At 41.4% G+C, this 24,309-nt stretch overlaps 1 protein-coding gene across 5 annotated transcripts in view; it reads left to right on the top strand.

The window, feature by feature from the left end:
• The window catches only part of LOC147229202 (RNA-binding motif, single-stranded-interacting protein 3-like), a 141,456-nt gene that overhangs the window by 100,826 nt on the left and 16,321 nt on the right, over positions 1-24,309 (top strand). For all 5 annotated transcript variants that reach the window (XM_086156061.1, XM_086156062.1, XM_086156057.1 and 2 more), the window contains exons 5-8: positions 813-970; positions 2,363-2,442; positions 14,713-14,819; positions 18,801-18,844. In XM_086156061.1, coding sequence (XP_086012187.1) covers positions 813-970; positions 2,363-2,442; positions 14,713-14,819; positions 18,801-18,844 — 389 coding nt within the window. The remainder of the gene's footprint in view (positions 1-812; positions 971-2,362; positions 2,443-14,712; positions 14,820-18,800; positions 18,845-24,309) is intronic.

The raw sequence follows: 24,309 nt of genomic DNA, 5'->3' as shown, positions 1-24,309 counted from the left end.
TTGTCCAAATGTGAGTCAACCTTCTTCTTGATGCTTGAAGAGGGTGTTTGCCACAACAGTCTGGTAGAACATTCGTAACAGCTTCTTGTAGATGCTGCAAGTCGCCAGCCTTCTGAGGAAGTACAGTCGGCTCTGACCTCTCCTTCACAGACGATCTCTATTGGCAGTCCAGTCCAATTTATCATCCAGTAGCACTCCCAGGTATCTGCAAGGTGGTACAAATGCTGCACCCACCATGTGCACCTCGTCCTGAACCACAGAGTCCTGAGGAGGCGGCTCTGCTTTGTTGGGCCATCCGTTTTGCCCGGAGGTTGCTTTGTCTTGTAGACGTCGTCATACTCCTCATTGCACTCAGCATACAACGCATTCCCTTCTTTGTTACCGATGTCCCCTCCTTGGTATGCACTAGTCTTTGGGAATATGGGGTTTTGAAATGTATCGTACTGATCAGTTTTTTTGGGGGACCCTTTCTCCCAAGCTTCTATTCCTAGAATAACGGGAAGGTTGAGCCTTCCCTGATGAATTAATGTGGGTGTCAACCATTTGCCTCTTCTTCTGCCTCTCGTTGTGCGTCATCCACATTTCTGAACCAATTTGTCGGTTTTGTGTCCATCTTCAAGAAAAGAAACCGCGACCAGTTGCCGCGATAAGATTTGACAATAACTCAACATGAGATTCTTTACATTCCGTTGTTTGTTATCACAAGAGAAGGCTTTAAGGACTGATTTGTCCAACAGTGTCATTTTCCCAAGATTAGGGTGAAATTATGTTGCTTTCAATCTGGTTGACCTTCCAATTTTCTCTCAACACAGCAACAGGAGCAGGACCCCACCAACCTCTACATCTCCAACCTACCCGTGTCTATGGACGAGCAGGAGCTGGAGAACATGCTGAAGCCTTTCGGCCACGTCATTTCCACACGGATTCTGAGGGACGCCAATGGACTCAGCAGAGGTGTTGGCTTTGCCAGGTCAGCACAGAGAAAACATCTACATGCAAATAAACGTTCACGTCACCGTATCCAAAAAAAACTACAGTAAATCATGGACCAAAAATTTTGGTCCATGACTTTTCATACTGAAGTGGAGGTTAATATACTGCTCAAAAAAAATAAAGGGAACACTTGAACAACACAATGTAACTCCAAGTCAATCATACTTCTGTGAAATCATAGTGTCCACTCAGGAAGCAACACAGATTCATTTTGACTTGTTTTAAGGACATTACATCAAAGTGGGATCAGCCTGGAGTTTGTTTTTACCCTTTAATTTTGAGTGTGATTCCTAATCCAGACCTCCATGGGTTGATACAATTGATTTCCATCGATCATTTTTGTGTGATTTTGTTGTCAGCACATTCAACTGTGTAAAGAGCAAAGTATTTCATGAGAATATTTCATTCATTTAGATCTAGGATGTGTTTTTTAAGTGTTCCCTTTATTTTTTTGAGCAGTGTACATTAGATCAACTGCCAAAGTCACCCTGAGTTGACTCACCGCCGTTTCCAACCAGAGGACTTTTAGCTATAATAAGACAACTCCTCAGCTCCGTGGCCTTGGCCTCTTACCTACATGTGTGTGTTGATGTTTGATTTTCTCAGTCACACTGTGAAGTGTGCCGGTGATTAGAATGCACTCGGGTCTTAATTCAGGGTCACCGGCTATGTGAAAAAGCACACACACGCACACACACACATTGCTCACACAATATCTCATCACTGGGTTTCTCTCTCACACACAGTGGCATGGCTTGCCAAGCAGGCAATTAGTCATTGAGCTGTGATTGGGTGAGCAGAGCTGAATAGGGGCAGACAAAGAGAACATGACACACAACAGATCAGCCTGAATGGAGCGTTTAAAGTGGGACAAAGGAGAGGAAACCCCATTGACAATTCACATACACACAAACATTTATACATGTGCAGCCTTAACTAAGACTCCGTGCTCAAGCGTGCGTATTCAAGCACTGCATTTACAACATCAAGTATGACAGTGACGTATGCAGGACTGTCTCCGAAAATTAGAATATTGTGATAAAGTTCTTTATCTTCTGTAATGCAATTACATAAAAACAAAAATGTCATACATTCTGGATTCATTACAAATCAACTGAAATATCGCAAGCCTTTTATTGTTTTAATATCGCTGATTATGGCTTACATCGTAAGAAAACTCAAAAATCCTATCTCAAAAAAAAAAAGGATTTTTTGTTTTTTTTTTAATTGCATTACAGACGACAAAGAACTTTATCACAATATTCTGATTTTCGGAGACAGTCCTGTATAACGACGCGCAGTGCTTTCTGTGCTTATTTAAGCTGTTTTTTTTTTTTTTCCTGTCCGTTTCTGTCTCGCTGTCTCGCAGGATGGAATCAACAGAGAAGTGCGACGTGGTGATTCAAAATTTCAATGGAAAATTCTTGAAAACTCCTCCAGGCATGACAGGTATGCTCGTTCCACAAGAAACAAAGCTAATTCTACCGGTTCCCGTGCACGTATCACATGTCTTTACACATCCTATAAAAACATCGAGAAGCTTTATGAGGTCTGGCAGCCAAAAGTTGAATTGGAACAATGTTCATTTCAGGTCACGTTTAATGCATCTTAACTGAGTAACTTTTGTCGTTTTGAATATTTGTTTAAAAGTTCAGAGTCTCCCCAGTAGGAACATGGACAACATTTTGGCCTTTCACACATTTGTTGAGTATTGCTTCAGCATTTTGGACCTGTAGACATTGTTGTCTGTGGCTGCTCTGGTTTACATTCCCCCGACGCAATCTGAAAAGGTCAGGGTTTTTCCGATGGTACCAAGCGGATGATGCCATATTGACGTCTGGTACACAAATACAGCAGGCTTTCCTTTGCTAATCGTATTGGTATAATCGATTTGTTGAATTTCTACATGCATCTATAAACAACTGAAATGAGAACGATCTACATAATTTTTGTTCGGCATGATAGCTATGCGGCAAACATTCACATCTGTGCATGGGATTTTGGGATGTTCAGGGGAGGCGGTTGCATTGTGCTCTATTTCTGCAAGAGCTTCTTCTTTAATGAAAGCTATTTTAAAGAAACATTTCCGTTAATACGATTGTCAAAAGGTGTTTGACTACAGGGAATGATAAAAATGTCATTCACTCTCTGCACTCGGAAAGCTTTGTATTACATTGTATGATGTAACTCAATTGGATCTGTTCCAGTGGCCTGGAGAAGGGTTTGAGCAAGCCACTTGACCACACCAGGTGCTTTTTGCCCAAAAACATAACCGCTGTAATGGCATATCCTTGCTTTTTTAAGAGTGATGTAAAGCAGTTTTGAAATTTCCTACTCCTGCCTGAACTAAACCCTCAAGTCAGTATTAACTCTTGACTCTTGAGCGGCGGTGCTCATCACCACCATGTGATTTGTGATATCATGACTGAGAAAATTCCCCTTTCCAATATCATCCTTTGTCGTCTCTGTCCCAAACTCGCGTTTTTTATTTTTCTTAACATCACAATTCTCCCCGTTAGCTACTTCGATATGCATTGGTAAATACCACTTGTATCAGCAAGAGAAAATGATGCCACCGGGAGAAAGAACAAGGTGACATTTTTTTCAACATTTCAAAAAATTACCGCTATAATATTTAACTGAAAAGCAAAATACTTCTGGCCCCCGAATGCTTGTTGGAAGATGAAGACTTCACATTTGATTTCATCACAGCATTCGTCAAAAAGTCACAGAGTTTTCATATCGCACTTTTTTGCAGAAACGTTACCATGTCGATGTTGGAAAAGCTGACAAGCAATATTTGAGTCAATGCTAGTGAAGCAACATGTCGGCAGAGGTTCTCAGTTTTGTTCTGAAGAAGCTCCTCGAATGACAATCCAAACATCTTCCGAAAAAACAAACCTAAATGAGCCCAGTTGCTGCGAAAATTAAATAAAATCGATATTCAAACAAGATCATGTTTCTCGCTCTTGCAAACAAATCAGATTAGCACATAGCTTCCTCAACTATGCATATTTCTCGCTCACTTGATGGATTACGGTAAATACGTTATTATTTGGCATTGAGAAATTCGCACTTGCAGCGAACAATTGGCTATTTGAGCGAGTAATGAAGAAATGAAGCCGCAAATCTCCAAATATTCGGAATAAAGGTCCGAAATCTTTGATTTTCCCATGCTTGCCACGTAAGCCTCATGTCATGATACACCGCTTCTGTTGCATTAGGCTCAGTTTTGCAGCTCTAAAGCAGCTCGGGTCCAGGTTATTTACTCTGTCGCCGGTGCATTCCGCTATGCCGAGTTTTCGTGAGCAGACAGAACTGAGAGCAGCGGACAAAGTCACCAAAGGACATCTGGTTCAGGTGGGACACAATGAGCTTTGGCAAAATAAAAAGGAACTAATTCCATTACATTTGCAGGAACTGTGACTTGTGTATTGAGTTCACAGGGGATGCACGCATATTTGTGTTTTTTTTTTTTTTTTTTTTTTCAATTTTAGTTTTTATTTTATTTTTTTCAACATCATTTCATATTAAAAAAAAAAAAAAAAAAAAAAAAATTGTCACGCCATCTTTAATGAATGATTTGCAGTGGATGTCTCTGTAGGCATTTCCAAGCACTGTCAAAGGAGGTGACAATAAATCAGTAGAATTTCTTCTGGTCCCCTCGCTTTACCCCTTCCCTCGATCACCTTGAGTTGATTTAGTAGATCAGATTGATTCATTCCTCGACTTTACTGGGTAAAGCGTGAGGACCCACAAATACACAACAGACACATGCAGAGACAGACATGCCCCAAAGCAATCATGCTCTCCATGACTGTCCCCCATATAATCAGCAAATAATTTTAAAATAGAGCGGAGGACAAACATGGACTGTAGGCAGACGCAGAGAGGGTGGAAAAACCCGAGGAGGAAGAGCAGATGCGGCGAGGGTGAAACTGAGGGTGTCATTTAGATTAGAGAAACGATGAAGCAGTGTGTGGGAGAACCAAAGCGAAAGTGACATGGAATGAGACAGAAGAGATGGATATAGAGAGTGATCACATAGAGAAAGCATGAAAGGTTGCGCGGTACATCGAAGAAAATGGAAAGCAAGGACAGACTGAGAGAGCTTTGCCCTGTGCTCTGGCAGCGTGATTTGTGAGGCACAGCACGGTGGGCGGTGTGTTTTCTGCACACACACACACACACACACACGTACGCAGGAGCGCGGACCTGCACATCGGAAAAAAGTTGATGTATTGATAAAAAACAAATAGGGCACAGTGAAATAGAAAAAGACAAATAAGTTGTGAGGCTCATGAAGAATGTGACTTAAATGTCAGTCAAGCATTCGCTCGGCTGCTCGGAGGATAAATATCAGCGGATGAAACCGTCCGACGGGGAGACCGCCACGTTCCTCGACGCCGTGTGTGAAACTAAGATAAATGTCACGTCTTCAACATGCTTTCCACACGGCTGTCTATGGTTTGTGCTACCAGCTATTTATCTCCGGCTCCATTTGCCCGGTATTCACAGTAATGCCGGCAGGGACGTGCATCAATTTGCATTTCTTAGGCTAATTTTCTGGAAATTTGATTAAAATGTGCACATTACATTAAAAAGATCACTAATGGCGCATGCATCTTCTGCTTCCTCTTTGGCCTCTGTCTGCAGAACATGTGAAATCCTACTTTGCCATTCGCAGAAACTGAATGTGTCAGCACTGGTGGGCAGAGTTTCCCGCTAATGTGCAGGTTGACAAGCTTCATTACGCGGAAAATCTGAAAAGAAAACGGTTGTTGTACGGACGGTAATATGACGCCGAGAGAACTTGGCCACGTTGCAACTCGATATTGTCTCGTTTCATTTTACGAGAATCTATTAAGCGAACGCCGTAACAAGACAAGTGTAATTCGATGGTAGATTAACATTTTTTTTTTTTTACACTCTCGCTTTGGTGTGACGGCTACAGGTATTCGTTGACGGGCCGATCATTTACTTAAAACTAGTATCACTGCAACACACCGACTAATTGAATACATACCGTGTATTGCAGACAAAGGTGGTAAAATTATCTATTTAATTGAGCGCGTCTGTAAGAAACATATGATAACCAATTACAGTTTTTACATAACAAAAAGGGGGAAAAGATAGTCCCCTTTTGTCCTCTGATCCACAAAATACACTCACACACACACACACACACACAAACAAAATGTGTGTCTCTGGGGAATAAACTGATGTCAGCGGCAGTTCTGAAGCAGATGTAACATCAAATCGTGCCTTTGCGCTTTGTTTAAATCAAAGTCTCTTTGTATATTTTGCGGTTGGGGGGAAACAAAAAAAAAAAAAAAACACGGTTTTCAAATGTTTGGCTTTTTTTTTTTTTTCTTTTTTTTCTGTTCCTGCTGCAAAAAGCCTCCGCATTTCCGTGTGTGTGCATGTTGTTGAGTGATGCGTTCTCCGGCCTGTGCCTGTGTGTTCCACTGATTAATACCAGGGTCCGTCCATCCGGGCTGATATATTGACAAGCAACAGTAATATTTTACTCTCCAGCTGCAGGATTAATGGCTACATTGATCACATGACTGGAGTTTCCATCACACCCTGTTAACAGGAAGTCCATTGATCCACGGTTCTCTGACTTCTCCCGATGGTTCTTTTTTAAGAGACATCTTGTGCCATTTGCTTTATACGGGAAACGCCGTGTTACTACCAGAGCCTTTGGAGATAAATACCACGTTTGATGTTTGATACCAGCAATAGTATACTAATTATTATTTACCGTTTCACGGGTCTTTTACGAGTGGGAATGTTTCGATTGGAATCGGAAACCCGTTGGTTTGGATTAGCGTCGGTATAAAGCTTGTATGTCTGTCTGAAGCCCTATGATGTAAAGCAGGGGTCCCCAAACTACGGCCCGGGGGCCAGATACGGCCCGCCTCCACATTTTGCCCGGCCCCCAAAACAATACATTATGATGCATTATAATTTTTATAAGCATAATGCAAATAATAATACAATACAAATATAACTATAATGAAATCTACTGGGATAAAATCTGTTCTACAACCGTATTTGGTAGTGTTGTCTTGGTAGGTGTCGGTATCGTTTGGGTTTCATAGCCTGCTTGCTTTTTGGTTTTCACAGTGCATTTGATAAAAGAGAGCTGCAAACAGTTGTGTCTACAACAAAGTTAGTTTTCCTTGTTTTGTTTTTTTTCCTGTGAAAAACTTGAAAAGAGTTATTTGGTTATTATTTATTTCATAAATTGCATTTGATATGAGAGAGCTGCAAACAGTTGTGTCTACAAGAAAGTCAATTTTCCTTGTTTTTTTTTTTTCTGTGAAAAACTTAAAAAGGGTGATTTGGTTATTATTTATTTCATAAATGGTATTATTTATTTAATTAATAATGTTATCATTTATTTTCTGGCCCGGCCCCCCCAAGGGAAGGGAAAAGTTATTTGGCCCTTGCAGGGAAAAGTTTGGGGACCCCTGATTTAGAGGTACGTGTCCACAAATATCACAAATATGACCGACGAAGCACGGGTGGATAGCTGGATGAATGAAACGAGATCTGAATAAACTCATTATTCAACGTATTTAATGTGTGTTTTGCAATTCTGCTCTCCGTCTGGCTGTTGCAGCCGTGTCAGGCGGAGTCGGCCGCGGGTCGAAGTTTTCGAATGCATGTTTAACCGACCATCACGCCGTCGCAACTTGATACTTTCAATCTGCATCGTGACGGACTCGGGGTTAAAGCCAAGACTTGAGTTGAGAGTTTGATGACAAAAGGCCAAATTTCAATTCGGCAAGTAATGCTTTATAAGTGATTTATCCCCGATTTATTCATAACGAAGCGGAATGACCTGTGTAGATTTTAATATATGCAAGCAATTATGTATTCAACGCCTGGCCGTAATGGGCAGATATTATTCCTTCACATCCTATGTGTTTGTTACGTCTCTTTTATAAGTCTTAGCCTTCGTAGCACATCTCACATCCTCTTGTTCTATGGCGTCTTTTCTCTTGGCCTTTCTCCTCACACACATTTTGTACATTCTGTTTCTGGCACCATCCCTCTTACAATTTTTTTTTGTTTCGTTTGAACTGGCTTTATCTCTTCCCCTCGCGCGATTTTACACAGTGTTTATAGTTTTAAATTGTTCTTTTTGTCCTGCCCACCCCCAACGGGAAGAAAAACTGAGGACAGGCCCGAGTCCAGATCGCAGTGAGATCCCATTATCAGGCTGTAGTTTCAATAATAATGAAAATGCTTTTAAAAGAACATGCTGTCTCAAATACCTGGTGTTGTCATGAAACATTAAGCCCTCCATTCAGCGCGGGAGCGAGCCAATACTTTCATGAATGGCGAATGATTTTCATTTGATGTTCATGATAATGGAGGGAAAATTGAATGAGGCTGTTTGAAAAGATTGTGTAATTGCGAAGCAGTGCTTTACTGTAAGGCTTAATGTCGACTGACAGGGGATATTTGGTTACTTGTTCAATATGCAATCATGGATTAAGGTGTTAAAATGTGATCCTTCAAGGAAAAAAAAAATATTTATGGGCGTTGGGTAAAATACAGGTGTTACTGTAACTTTGTTTTTAAATGACCTTTTTTTTTTTCTCTCAATAGAAATGAACGGAGACGAGCTCCAGTCGAGCCTTTTGATGACGGGATTAAATGAACTTCCTTGCACCTGAAACACATAAAATGTTTCATACATTTAATCGATGATTCCGATTTCTCTGAATGCTATATTTAAAAAACAGGCGTCTCACAAATTTTTCCACATATCCTTCAATCCGTCTCTTGAAAATACAACTGCAAACATTTTCAGTTGCGTTTTCTGTGCAAGATACTGGGTATTTAAGATTTTTTGACACAGCGAGTCAGCAAAACCCAACATAAATAAAAACAAGTTGCATTCAATTCAGCCTGACTAGGGGATGCTTCATTTCCCTCACCTGCCTCAAGTTAACATGTATATCATCTATTACCAGGACTCTAATGTGTAAAAGCATGTTTAAGCTTTCTAATCTATTTCTGTTGCTTTTCCTATCGTGTTTATTTTTTTTTTTTCTCCTCACCTCCTATTTCTCGTTGACTTCCCAAGTAGTTTCCAACTTCTCACAGCTTATATATGTGCTAATATAATGTGCTGCACTTTTCTGTGAGCCGATCCTGCTAGGAAGTGAATCAGTTAGTGAAACAGTACTTTGCTTGTCCATGATAATTTCCTCATATTGAAACTCTTAACTACATTTGTTTTTTAGCAGGTGTGTTTCGCCCTTCTCCCAACATTTGTTTCTTATTTGCATGGCCTGGATCTCTCTTTGGCACTGCGATATGACACATTTCAACCACAGGCAAAGGATTTACTCTATAGCACTCTTTTTCATTTTGTTATTCAGACGTTGAAATCTAAATTGAAACTACTTTTGCCTCTCTAGACCTGCACGGCCTATTTTCACTGAATGAATGATGTTTTCTGTCTTTACATTTTCATATGTATAGTACATGGCTGGTGAGGCACTGACGTTTACTGTAGCTTGCTTTTGCTAATAATGTTATTCTTTAGCCGAGTAGTAAGAAGGATCCCTGGGATCAGCAGTGCCCCCTACCATGAGGCACCGTCACTGCGTGCCTCACTTAGTGTCTCTTCGCAGTCGTTTTATAATCGCTCAGCACAAGAAACACATTGCAGTTGTTGATGAAAAACATTATACACATCAGCTAAACTATGGAAATGTAGTTCATACATTAAAAGTGTTTGAACATTTTAATAGTGATACAGTGATAGCAATACGGTCTCATTGCATAGCATGGCAGCACAGTTAGCATAATCATTGTGCAATCCATGGTGGGCTCAGCTAGTTGCCGTGTCACCCCATGTCTCTTTATATTTGAACGGTAAATGTGAATTTTTTTGAAAATTACTTTATAGTACAAATCACTGAATAAATAGAACCATTTATTTTTTCATTTTACATTTTTCCATGATGACAGGTGAGGCACGGCCTCCCCCGCCTCTACTGACTGCATGTCACTGATAGTAACACTGACTAGTTGTGCAATAGATCCATTGTCTTCTGTGCAAAAAATGTTTTACGGTACATCATTACCACACGTAAACATATTTTTTACATATATTTTTACATATATTTTTTTTTAATACAGGATTCCATTTTTTTATTTTTTATTCTTTTTTTTTAAGCTTTTTTTGCGGGGGATGGGACGAAGAGCAATTTCGATGAAGATCAAAGTATTCTGATTCTGAGTGTGAGCTACTAAGCACATTTTGTAGCGATGCGAAAGTAAACGTTTATTTATTATTCACATCATCCTTAGCCTCAATAAATGCGTCACGTGCCGTTGGAGACGATGAAAAATGAATCCATTCGGAAACCTTTTACACGTTGACTCTGTACATATACTACATACCTTTTGTAACAGAAGCAAATCTACGCGGGATAGATAACATTCAAATCAATTAAGCAGCCGGTTCTGCTCGAACGGTGCGGTCGTGTCCCTCGCAAACCTAACACATATTTGCACATATTTGGATTCTATTTGCTTGAAAATTTAGAGGAGAAACTCTCCCTGCACAAAAGGGGGATAATATTTGTCTCGGTCTACAAAGATCAACAGAAGTGTATTCCTTCCTTCTCATTTTATTTCTATGTAATTTCATTTAATTAGCATCATGTCCTATGACTATTTGTTGAACTTGCTTAACTTCAAATGAAGATTCCAATTTTTTGGCTCAGACACTGTTAATTAGTTTGCCGGAGCCTTAAATGACCCTTCTCTGAGTTCACACAAAAGTTTACTGAAATTCTCCATATACCCATCCCTTTCTGAGACTCCGTGCCCAAAATCACGGTGGCAAGAATATGAACAAATTGAGAATTTGAATTTTCCCCCTATGGCCTGTTGCAGCCGGGAATGCAAGTTGTATTACTGCGCATTTAATTGGATGTTTTCTCTCAGGAGATTCTGATTCTAGGTTTGTTTGTTTTGTTAATCATTTTTTTTCCCTTTTTGAATTTAAATGTTTTACAAAGTGCATTTAAGAATTTAACATTGACATATATGACACATGACATATTTTTTTTTTTTTTTTTTTTTTTTTTTTTGGTTGTCACAGTCGGAGCACATACGGAGGTTCAATCTGAATTTTTTTTTTTTTTTTTTTTTATTTGTATATCTATATTGTATGAATACACACGTTCAAACTTATATCCTTAGGTGGACTTTGGAGAAATGAAGGGACCTTCAACGCAGTTTGATTGGAAACAAAAATAACAAGCCACCATGAATCCCCGCAAAGTCTCAGATCTGCTCGCATTGTACAAACAGTCTGGCACATTTTAATTATTCACTTTCTTTCACACACACACCTCAGACAATTCATCATCTCGATGTCATCTGTTCCTTTGACGGAATTGTGAAAATGCCATGTATAATCCGACCTGTCAGATTTAAATAATAGGATTAAGCACCAGGTAACTAAGGATGTTGCGGAAATATACAGAGATTTGAATTGTCAGGCAATGAAAGGAAACCCAAATTTCACCAGGACGATTTACAACCTCATTTCCCATCTTATCCATGCCGGTGGGCCGGCAAACGCTCCAAAGCTGTGCTTGAAATTCAGAGTCTGCAATGCGAACCGGTCTCACAATGTTCCTCACTTCGCTGTGAGTCATTTTTTAACAAGCACCATTTTGAAAAAAAAAAAAAAAAATCCGTTTGCATGTTTTACCCTCTGGATTTGAATCGAAGTGGGACCAAGAAATTAGATGAAGGAAAAATATTTTGAATTTAGGCCGCCATTGATACAAAGGCATCCGTCACATAAAGGAGCTTTTCAATATCACTTTTATTTGGTTCTCATGGGATTGGCTTTTCACCAATTATCCATCACTAATTCCTTCACCAAGTGACCCGCATCTCCCGAAGGAACTAGAATTCCACTGCCTTTTCAACAACTAGACTAATATAAATAACAAATCGGGCCCAAAGCACAAAAATAAGCGTTTCTGCATACATGCGTAGGACAATACTGCGAGATCTGCACAGCTGGCTGCTGCAGTTTATGCACGATCCACAAATGAAGAGAAGCTGTTTCTGTCATCAAAATAACTGACAACAACTGAGCCCACATATCGCATTTTAAACCATCTGTGTCTTCAAACATCAGACATTTTCCTCATCTCCGCAAGTCGTACCTTCAAGAGTCAATGCATAATCCGTGGTGTAGCGTAATGGCCGTGAACTTTGCTACCGTTTGTGTTTAGCTCTACTTTAACGTGTAGATCGAGTTCTTCTCCCCATACTTACATTTGTTTCGGTCTTCAAGCCTCGCTCATTTCACACAACTCCCCCCTGAACCTTGAACTCCCTTTGTTAAAAACCCTGCTCTACTCTCAGTTAAGCGAGATAAACAAACTGTTTTTTTATCCTTAGATGTACTTGTGTAGTTTATTTTTGCATACTCTGTGCTTTAATCTGTGCCAGCATTAGTGTATATCTTAGCTAAACACATGTTTGCTTTATTTTCTGTAGGTAATGGGATTTTTATACTATTTGTCCTCTTCGGACACATGCTCATTGGCCACCATACTGTACTGTGGTGGATGTTTTCAAATAGTTAGAGATAATGCATTAAAGTAATCCACTTTTTCAATATCAAGGTGAAAGAGTCCACTAAAAGCTGAATTAGACATAAAAAGAGCACCGGTGCGCCATTATGTTTAAATCATAGATTTGTTTTTTGAAAATTCACCACAACTTCACTGCCGTTTCAGTATGCTTGTTCAGTTAGCGACTGGGACCAAGATATTAGAGTTCAAAGTGACCCAGCATGGTTTTAAATGTAGTTCTTGTTTATAATATATTGTAACATGACACCGATGTCATGAAGGAGTATGAGAAAGTTTGAAGTAGCAGAAAAGTATGTTAGACTGGTGCAGGACATGTATGCTAGCTGAGAGACAGTGGTGACATGTGCTGTAGGGGTACCAGAGAAGTTCAAGGCCCCTTCTTGTTTGCAGTGCTGATGGACAGGCTGTCAGATTAGGTTAGACCGGAATCTCCATTCACCATGAAGTTTGCAGATGACTTTGTGATCTGTAGCGAGAGCAGAGAACAGGTTGAGGAAAATCTGGAGAGGTGGAGGTATGCTCTGGAAAGGAGAGGAATGGAAGTTGGTCGCAGCAAGACAGAGTATATGTGTGGGAACGGGAGGAACCCTGGTGGAACGGTGAGGCTACAGGGAGTGGAGATCAGGAAGTTGGAGGATTTCAGGCACTTGGGGTCAACAGTCCACAGCAACGGAGAGTGCGGAAAAGAGGTGAAGAGACGGGTTCAAGCAGGTTGGATAGAAGACTATCCACCAGAAGGAAAGGTGGAAGAGACAGCGGTGAGACCAGCGATGCTGTATGGACTAGAAACAGTTACGATGACGAAAAGACAGGAGGCAGAGCTGGAGGTCACAGATATGAAGATGTTGAGGTTCTCTTTGGGAGTGACCAGGATGGATAGGATCAGGAATGAGTCTATCAGAGGAACAGTGCATCTTGGATGTTTTGGAGAGAAGGTCTGAGAAGTCAGACTGAGATGGTTGGTTCATGTATGGGCAGGAGGTCTAGAAGAAGACCAAAGAAAAGATTTATGGACGAAGTGAGAGAGGATATGAAGGTAGTTGGTGTGTTGACTTGCCTTAGGATTGTACAATAAAAGCTGTAAACTGACAGTAATCAAACAAAAATACTCGAGTGGCACAAGACTGTATGTGAAGTAACCACATCATTATGTGACACATCCTGGTTCATGGTTGTAATGTCGTTTGTCAAGAATTTACCAGAACTTATCTTCTGCCCTTTGTTGCTCCCTTAAGATTTCAAAAGGTATACGTTAAAAAAAAAGAAAAAAAAAAAAAAGAAGGAAGAATGGATTTGAGACAGTACCTTTCTTCTCTGGGATAATCCTGCACCAATAGACTACTTGTTCTTTGAAAGACCTGTAGGGCATTTGAGGCTGCACGCTATCAGATTTATGTTTGAGTTTGATGAACTTTTGTATGGAAGGTCACAGTCGGCTAATCCTGTTTGAAATCAAGGCTTTCTTATTTCTTGGTTTGAGAATCGGACCGTGCTGTCTCTGGAGAAAACACGACTGTAGTGCATCGCCTGGGGTCGAGCTGTGCGGAGTTATTTAGCGTATTAAGTATGCCTGTTTAGGCTGTAGTTTGAACCACACACACGCCACGCTTTGATGATTAGCCCTTGGCTCGGTTTCCACGTCAAGGCCGCTTTTGTCAAAGCGTGGTTGGAGGAGATGGTGTGATAAACGCTGCTGCTGAGATGTTTGGATGAGGAGAGGAGATAAATTTAAGAACTCAAATGTTGTTTTCAGGTCTACTGGATTACCTCCATCTTAGATGTCCTTTTTTTTTTTTTTTTCCCTCCGCGTTGGTTTGTCGGTCTTTCACTTCGTAACTAATCTGGAGCGAAAACCGCCAAGCAAATAGCGCATTTTGTTCTGCGGCAGGTCCATGGCGGTAAAGTCCTGTTTCCACCAAAGTGTTTTTTTTTTTTTCCCCATCAGGATACGCAGAAGAAGCTTTGATTGCTGAAATACAGAATGTACAACACATTAAATTGCAATCACACAGGAAATGACAGGAATTCATCAGTCTCTTTATCCTGTTTGTGTCCGCAGCTCCTGCAGAACCCTTGCTCTGCAAGTTCGCCGACGGCGGCCAAAAGAAGAGACAGACGCAGGTCAAGTATCCCCAGAATGGCCGACCGTGGACACGGGAAGGAGAAGTGAGTCGTCAGCTCGCACCCCCGCATCCGAATCTCGCGACGCGACCGACTGACCCTGAAAGACGAGCCCGTGGACTTGTCCTTTACAAAAATATCAATAAGAGCACAACGTCCGCTTTGTTTGTCTTTTTTTTCGTAGAAAAATCAAGTGAGAACAGAATGAAAAGATATGGCGAAATCGTTGTCGCTCCGATGAAGTTCGGCTCTGTTGAAGTTTCTATTTCAAACAAAAAAACCCCGAAATAACCCGATCAATACAGTGTAGTCAGTGTCTACAGCGTCACGCCAGCAAAAAATCACAATAACACAAAGGGTCTCATTGTTCATTCATTTTATAAATCAGTCTAATTTCCCCAAAGACATCAATCTGTTTTTGCAGACTTTATTGCAGTTTTAAAACTAAAAAGCTTGACAGGTCCTCTGCGGTGTCATTACCGTCATTAATTTCCAATAACGAGCTCCGAATTCCGAATTAGAGATGCGACTTAAACAAAAAAGCTGTCACACATAAATGTTCTTAAAGTCAAAAATGCAAGGTTTCTGAAAGACCTAAATGAAAAGTCATTTTCTTCCTTTTGTTACATCTTCCATTCCGTCTGTCATCTGCAGGAGAAATGATACTTTCCGCAGAAGACAAAAGTAGTTTGACTGCCGCACAATGCGGAGAATTCAAAAGTTGTTAGTGTTGATAGCAAAGCTTTAATTTACAGAACAAGAGAGAGTGAATATTAATGTGGCCTCCCGCACGCAGTTCCCCAGCATGTGTGTGTTACATGAAGGTTGGGGTAAGAGCACTGCGGTGCTGAAATCAAACTCGCTTGAAACAACTGCATGCCGGAACAAGGGCTCAGCGTATCCGTGACGGAAGGTGCGACGTGTGCAGATAGAGTTATTATTCTCCGGCTAGTCGCTGCAGATTCCTCTTTTCCTTTTCATTTGTTTTCCGACCCGACACCGCGGATTGGATCGTCTCCACAGGGTCGAATTTTCAGTCTAACTTTTGTTTAGAGGCCCGAGGTTCAGTATGCCTTGTTTATTTACAGGTTTTGGCATTTGTTTAAGCGTGGTCCTAAAAGCACGTCTGATAGAAACATCTGGTGGTGGACGTGCTTTTTCAGGGACCTCGTTGCATTCGCTTATTCAATTAGTCAGAAAAGAAAAATCCTCTTACTCCCACGTAAAGCTGGCACTGAAGCTGACATGAACGTACAGGGAAAGATTATTACACACAATATTGTCTGGGAGCCTTCAGTGACTGAGTAGCTAAGATCTTCCCCGCCATCTGTCTCCTCCCCTCTATCTATATTTTTATCGGAATTCCGTTCCGCATGAAATGACGACGTCCCCCTAAGTTGGAAATCGCATGCAGTACTGTACTTGCGTACCGTAAATTCCAGACTATAAGACGCTACTTTTTTTCCCACGCTTTGAACACCTAAACAAGAATGCGGCTAATTTTTTGAATTTTCGGGGGGCCGTTGAGCTTCATGCCGCCAAAACATTTTGCCTCGTCGCATGGGGCCGATGAAATGACCGTGAAAATCCGTTCAGTTGCGTCACCGAAGAAGACGACAAAGCGGGGATAAAAAATAGATGGACTTTTCCTTGTCTTATTTATTATTCATCTTTTTCATCGTCCGCGTTACAGGCAATGTTCAGAAAAAAGCATTTCCTGTTCGTTTTTGCGAATGTTACCGGTATGTATTTAATTAAAAGTAAAAAAAAAAAAAAAAAATCTGTATAAATATCTCATGTTACAACGTGGACACCTACGGTTTATAGTCAAGTGCGGTCTATATTTGTACACATATATTTATTTTGTTACTTTTAGTCGGTGTGGCTTATATTCAGGCGCGCCTAATAGTCCAGAAATTACAGGAAAATGAAGGGCAAAAATTTGCAAAGTAGTGTAAAGTACTCGTGTCGTGACGACATATTCAACCACTCCGCTCTCCAACCAGTTGCCCTGCGAGGAAAGAAAAAGAAATCAACATCAGAATGATGGAACAAGACTTTCTTGATAAACTTATGGGAAATTGTGAAAGGCATGCTTTTGCTTTCCTACCCAAGAATTTGTCAAGGGCCGGCGTGGTCGAGTTCAGAATTCTCCATGTATGCCAGATTTATGTTTCCTTTTGACCGTTTCTTCGGTGTACATTCCACGCCCCCATTCCTGGCCACAAATAGTGTTTTTGGGGGGGAAACAAACAAAACAACGGCACAGCAGAGTTCAGCATCAGGGCACACCTTTAAATCATCTGCCAATTTGGAGAGACAAGACTTGTATACAGAGCAAAGCCTTTCAGAACAAATACAAATGGCTTCTGTAGGGCTGCTCTAAGAGGAGGGGGAGGAACAGTAACACGGAAAGAGACTGAGCGAAATAAAGATCAGACATCTGAAACCAAAAATACGGAGTTCCAAATGGGTTCCAACAAAAATTGCCTAGCTGGGGATGGATAAATGAAGATCTTCTACAAAGCATGGCAAAACATAAATAAAGTGATCAATTCTGAATCCAATAAACGCCGCTTGTAGATTTTTTTTTTGTTGTTGTTCTAGCAACCCATGTTGTTCTAAAAACCAATATCACTGAAGCACCAGACTATACATTGACATTGTAAAGATACTAAGGGTTGTAAGCAGTGGAACTCCAGACAGTTCCACAGCAGGAGCGCCATCTCCTTAAGCTCCCCCCGTAGAATTTTTGTAGCCCAGTATTTTGCTGCACAAGATAGTGACAGATAACAGTGTTTTTAAGTGCATCTCAAACTGTGAAGGTTGTTCTGGGAATGTTCTGTCTCGCTACAACACGCTGCAAAACTGTGGCTTGTTTTGACATACATTTGGTTGCTTTTGGCGTCTTTCGGCCTCTTTAATTGTCCTGACAAACGGCACAGATGTTCCGTGTGACAGATAGCGACAGTGTGTGTGTGTGTGTGTGTGTGTGTGACAGCTCCCAAAAATTTCACAATGAACTTGTCCTGATGTATTATCATTTTTTTTATTTATCCTTTTCAATGTACATAAAGTCAATGTAAATATATTATTACCATTAAATATATTCTAACCATACAGTTTATATCTCAGTTTATTTTCAAGTCTTGACAATTGAATTTCGTGAATTTCGTGTGATGATCTTTTCCATTCCTCGAATACGATCCGATCTCGCTCGTCTTGATTGTTTTAAATTCTCTCGATGGCATCCGGACACGGGAAAAATAAAAAACTACCACGGGGACAAATCTGCAAAGAAACGTTACACCCTATTTCTATAGTACCATAACATGTATGTGTGTGTGTGTGTGTGTGTGTGTGTGTGTGTGTGTGCTCTGAGATATCTACACACAGTTGTTGTGGTAACTGAGGGATGGAACGGTTATGTGTCCCAGTATGTGGCCCTGTGATTTACCGCCGATTTGTTTTGGATCTGCCGCGCTTTTCACAAAGCGCCAGCAGGGACCGGGCCCAGCACCGCCTAGGGCACGGGTTTTTTTTTTTAATTTTTTTTATTTATTTTTTTTATCATTATTATTTTTTTTTTTTTCCTCTTCTGACTTTTGCTCTTAAGAATATTTTTCAACGAGCGTTGCTTTTTCAGATCGGCACAGTCACGCTGAGTCATTCCACTGAGCATGAAGTCATTTTAAGTGCCTCATTTGGGAGTTTTAGCCACAGAGGATATCCTTTGTTCTCTATTCATCAGATATATTCGTTCCACTCCCTTATCTAAATTGGTGACGGTTTGTCGAAACTTGTGTGTTCATTTCAGCCCGAATGTTATTCATTGTTTGTCGTGTCCCTCGGTTTTGTCACAACAGAAACGCTGTCGTTTAACGCGATTGTTTTTTTGTTAACGTTCTAATGTTACGGGAGTGTTTGGACGGGTGATGAACGCGATTTTGGATGGAATTCTAAAATGATAGCGATAATAAAAATACGGTTTTAACGTATGTCTTCTCTTTCTATTCATTTCTCCAGAGTGGTATGGCGTTGACGTATGATCCCTCCGCCATGCAGAACGGGTAGGTCCAAACTTTACTTTTCGCAACTTACAAACGGGCTGACAAATCTTTTAAATCGACTCGCTCTACTTTCAAAAAGCCTCAATCTCACGACCCGTCGTTGACCCTTTGAGGGGGAAAAAAAAAAAAAAAAAAAAAAACTCATTTGCACACAGCCATTCTTTTCCCAAATGCAAATCCAAACTTTCAGCGCCGAACACTTCTATGCAAAGCAACCGACCGCTGAAATCGTGCGCGAGAGGCTCCCCGTCTTTCCCTCTTCCCGCTCGGCCTCCATTATTCCCGCACAGGTTAACGCACCCGTGGTGTTTCTTCGCTCACCTACGCATCCGAGTCGTTAAGACATTTAGATTTTGATTACGAACGGGGGAAGCTGATGGCTGTTGCAGGGCCACTGTAAGTGTTTCATCAGCCGGGGCTATCTGCAGGGCTCCCGGCCTGAATGCAGAGTGCGAAGACTCTGCCTGTTTCAAGGGGAAATCGGAGATGGGTCCTGTCTGCTAGGAACGCTGCCGGCGATGTGAATCCCGGGAGACGATTCCCCGCAGCTCCGCTTCACTTTTCGTCTTCGCTCCTTCCTCGGCCCTCCTTCCGTCCCCACATCCCCCCGTTTCTTTCCTCATCTTTCTCTCTTGTCCCGGTCTGTTTCGTACTTTTAATAATTACACCCTGTTCCCCGCCTCCGCCCCCGAAACGAGCGGCTCTTTCCCTCCTCCCTGTTAAATATTTGCGTGTTCCATGTTATCCTAAATGTGCCTTCAATTGCTTTCAAGCCTTTCTTCTACACTTAGCTCTCTAATGCATGTTCTCATTTCGTTCCCTTTCTCCAGCTCCAAGCAGCTGCTTTACTTTTGGTCATCTTTGATGTCTTTGTGTGTGTGTGTGTGTGTGTGTGAGAAAGAGAGAGAGAGAGAGAGAGAGAAAGTGTGTGTGTGTGTGTGTGTGTGTGTGTGCGCCATTGCATCCACAGAAACATTTTCACACGCAAGCATCTGTACACTTAGATGCTTAAACCCTCTCTGACCTCTCCTCCGAGGTCAGCGGCGCTCCTTCCGGCAAAGCGCTCCGTGATTGCGAAATGCTAATGTAGCTAATTAGAGAGGCGCTAAAAGTAGGCAGGAAAGGCTTGAATGGAAAAGAGAGGAGGGCCGGCCCGGGTCAGGAGGAGGGCGAAGGCAAAAAAAACAGTGAGCACAAGGAGAGGTAAAGGGCACCAATCAGGACCAGGTTTGCAGGTCTTTGCGAGACGGCGGGACTTCGGGCTCCGATGCCAATCTTTTCGTATCGGAAACATGTGTTTCTACCGGCCGGGCGGCTTTGGCTCGTAGCCCGCTCCCGTTTATCGGCCACCCTGCATCTCTTTTTCAATCGTCTTCCTCCAATCTGTGCACTTTCATCCCCCCTTTTTCCTACTTTCTTTCATCCCGTCCTTCTCGAACCTCGTCCTCTCCTTCCTCTGTTTTTCCCGAACACACACACACACACACACACACACACATTTGTGTAAGTCACCGAGGTCAGCGCTAAATCATTCACAAATTTTTCTCGACAGACCCCCGGCGTAGCGGCTGGGTCACGCCGGGGATTCGCCGGAGTTTTAAACCGGGTCCACCAGTAATGTTTCGTCGGCCGACGCGTGTTTAGTGTATTGTTTAAACAGCCGCGCTCCAGTCCTTATTGACAGTGTGCTGCTCAGGGATAATAGCCTCCATCAATAACCTTGAATCTGTCCTCTATCTACGATTTCTCTCTCAATACACATCACACTAATGAAAAATACAATAAACACAATCAGAGGACCATACTGAATAACCTGGTCCGCCTCAGCTCATTTGTATTCATCAGTGGTTCTTATACAGTACTTCTAATGCAAGTCATACATACGAGGTGTGCTCCTATCATCCTTCACCAGGAAAAATGTCAAATGATTTTCTTCAAATTTCTTATTCTTTTACCTCAAAACTCCCCCCCCCCCCACCCTTTGCCCGGCGCGCATTTTCCTCGCATTCAAATGAGTTGGCGGTGATGAACAAAATACTGTGACTCTGAAATATTCAGAGGCATTTTTTATTAAATCCAATATGGCAGGAAAATCCAATATCATTGATATCTGGCCTGCTGCGGGTGGCCGGAGCCTAAGGAGGCGCTGATCTTTAAACGCTCTCCAATGTATTCAAAAGCAAGTAAAAAAAAAAAAAAAAAAGTGGGGAAATTTTGGACAAACCAGTGACGTCCAACCAAACCGCAGGAACGATAGTGTTGGATACCGTTAATGATAGTAAATGAAAAATATATTTTCACGCGACTATGCGAAAAACTCACATTAAAGAGGTAAAGAAACGGGCTCAAGCAGGTTGGAGAACGATGGACGTCGTGAGAGAGGATATAAGGTTAGCTGGTGTGAGAAAGGAGGATACAGAGAACAGGGTTGGATGGAGAAGCTGGATTCGCTGTGGCGAAAAGAAGAAGGAGATGATGCATTATAGACCGGTGTTTTCGATAAATATAAATTCCAGGCAGACCTGGATTTAGAAGACAGACCTTTTTGTCAGATTCTGATATACAAACAGCTCAACTTGACCACTGCATTTAACCGCCAGTTTGGAGTTAAGTGTCTTGCTCGATAACATTTCTACCGTCTAGAACGGGGTTGTCAAACTCATTTTGGTCCGGGGGCTGCAAACGGCTTAATTTGATGTCAAGGGGGCCGGACCGCTAAAAACATTACCTAGACGTAACACTAAGTCCAAATGTTTCTTTTGTTTTCGTGTAATGAAAAAAAATTGAAATTACACTCTAAAAATATTTTTCAGTTAAAAGAGAAATGCTCGCCACTGTGGGAAAATTTGCCACTAGAATTTATTAGAAAATGAATTGTTAGCACTAAGTCCAAATGTTTCTTTTGTTTTAGTGTAAAGGAGGTAAACAGGTCAATTCTAAAAATATTTATATGATATGAACTGTTCCAATAAAATAATACATGACGAATTAATATTTAAAATGAATAATGAAAAAAAATTGAAATTACGCTCTAAAAATATTTTTCAGTTAAAAGAGAAATGCTCGCCACTGTGGAAAAATTTGCCACTAGAATTTATTAAAAAAATGTATCGTTAGCATGTATAAGAGGAGGTATAATGTTTACAAGGCTAATGGTGGCTATTCTGGTTATTAAATCAATCTTTTAATATTGTCTGGGGTTTTGAAACAAGAAAAGAAAGATCGTTTTAACAATGTCACCGGAGGTTTTTTTTTTGTATCAAAAAATCATTTGGTTTTCAAATTTTGAAGCAAAAAATACATTGCAAAGTTACTTTTTTATTTTTTCCTTGCCCGTTTTTTTTTTTTTTTTTTTTTTTTTAAAACTCACTGTATAAAACCCCCATATGCATGTGAGAAAAAACGTTCGGGTCGCAATTGGCCCGCGGGTCAAGAAAGAGCTGGGAATCAAACCGGGAATCGAACCAGAAATGATCAGTTCCATGGACAACGGTTCGAACCCCTTGAGCTCGCCAACATTTACTCGCTCAGAATGAAATTGCTCAGTAACCCGAGGAGAAGTTAACTTACAACGCCATATAAAATTACGCGATAAGCTTGCATCGGTGTTTTGTTTACAGTTCGTTTTTCGCTGCCCCCCGAGTGGCCGCGGGTGTTGTAAAAGCGGGTTTAAGGAGACATAAAAGAAATCGGAAACATTTACAGGCCCAAATAAATGACCCCTTAAATGGAATGTTAAAACAAATCCGATACTGTCGCGGTGGAAAAAAAAGAAGAAAAGGAAACATGCAAGGATTAAACCTTTATGATCATTGATAATGTTTGAAAGGGGACGGAGGGACGGCAATCGTTAGATGTGTCGGAGATAAAGTCAGGGAGACGCGGGAGGGATCTTGAATGTATCGGAAGGAGGATTCCGAGTTTGGACCTGCCGGGCTGGAGGCCTGGAGGAAGACCCAAAGACGAGATTTATGGATGGAGAGGAAAAAGGACATGAAGTTAGTCGGTGTGAGAAGATGAGACGGAGGAAGATGACCCCTGATGGGAGCGTCCGAAAGCGTTTGAAAGGGCTCCGTTTCTTCCATATTTCTGTTTTTCACATGCAATACGTGTATTTCGAGATGAAATTAAAGGAAATCTAAATAACATGAGCACGTCCGAAGGTAAAACACAGAGCCAGACTTCATTTGAACGATGGCGGAGTCTCGGCGGGAGCAAAGCGTTGCGCTAATAATTCATAAGATGCGTTTTTTTTCTTGTTGAAAGGAAGTGAACCAGACTGTTCTGTGAAAAAGTTGAGGTTAACTGATGTAGCCGTGCTCTTTATGTACTATTTGGCATCAACACAACAGGTTGAGCATGAAAAGTCAACAGGGAGGCCAGGTGTGTGTGTGTGTGTGTGTGTGTGTGGTGCATTCACACTCTGGTGCTTATCGCTGGCAGCGGGGAAATACTGTAACTGCAACCATCAGGCTGGAACTGCCTTCGTTTAAATTATCTGTGAGTTTGGATCCCACAGCCGGGGTGAAAAGTATTCATGCTTCCGCTTTCCAAACAAATATAACGTGAAATCTCGGGGTGTCGGGACGGAGGCAGGGGGGGGGGGTAAAACCCCGTAGAGGTTCGGGGAAACCCGGGCCAAAAACGATAACCTTGAAACGAAATTGCGTTTTCCGCGTCTGATTTTTTTTTTGTCTGCACGCTAAGCCAAAAACACCCGAATTGATATTAAGGTTGTTATTTTTAAAACGTTCGAATATTAATCCTTGCACCACAGAACGACAGATATTTGGTGGTTGTGATCGGAAAGACCTTAAGTGCCTCACTTCCCCAATTAAGCAACAAATGATTTGTGGTGAATCCTGTTCCCTGGAATTAGGGCTGCATTTCAGAAAGCACGAAAGGTCTTTCCCTCGCTCTCTCTTTCTCTTTCTGTCTCTCTCACTCGCTCCATTATTCAGTCAACAGACACTTTGGGATCGATTGGGCACAGCAACACAGCCTGGCGGATGAAACATGTCCTCTCTAGGTACACAATGATAAATAAAGCACCACTAGCTACAGCATTCTAACACTGCAGGGTTGAAAGGGTGGAATAAAAAAAAAAAAAAAAAAAAAAAGGAGCGGAGCAAAATCAGAAGTGCAAACAAAGGTATAGGAAGGTGGGTAAACAGAGTTTGAATGCATATATGACACATGCGGCGGTGCAGCTGATGAAATATGCGTAGGAGGGAAAATAAAGGGTATTATTGAAAAATGTCTCCCACTCAAGCATTAAGGTGATAATTTATTATCACGCATAGAAGTGAACGGTAATCCTTTGTGATCTAGTGATGTATATACGCACCTCTGCTTCCTCCACATTCTCGAAAGCGCAGTTTTCAGCCGCCATTTGCGGACTTTCCACGACTGCCCCTCCAACGGATGCCGGATTTATTCGATCCGAAACGACGACGACGGCATTT

The sequence above is a fragment of the Fistularia commersonii genome, chromosome 11, assembly GCF_037954325.1.
Source record: "Fistularia commersonii isolate RoL2024-O1a breed Wild chromosome 11, RoL_Fcom_v1.0, whole genome shotgun sequence".
Lineage (NCBI taxonomy): Eukaryota > Metazoa > Chordata > Actinopteri > Syngnathiformes > Fistulariidae > Fistularia > Fistularia commersonii.
The sequence above is the reverse complement of the archived record's forward strand: the minus strand, read 5'-3'. Positions and strand labels throughout refer to the sequence as shown.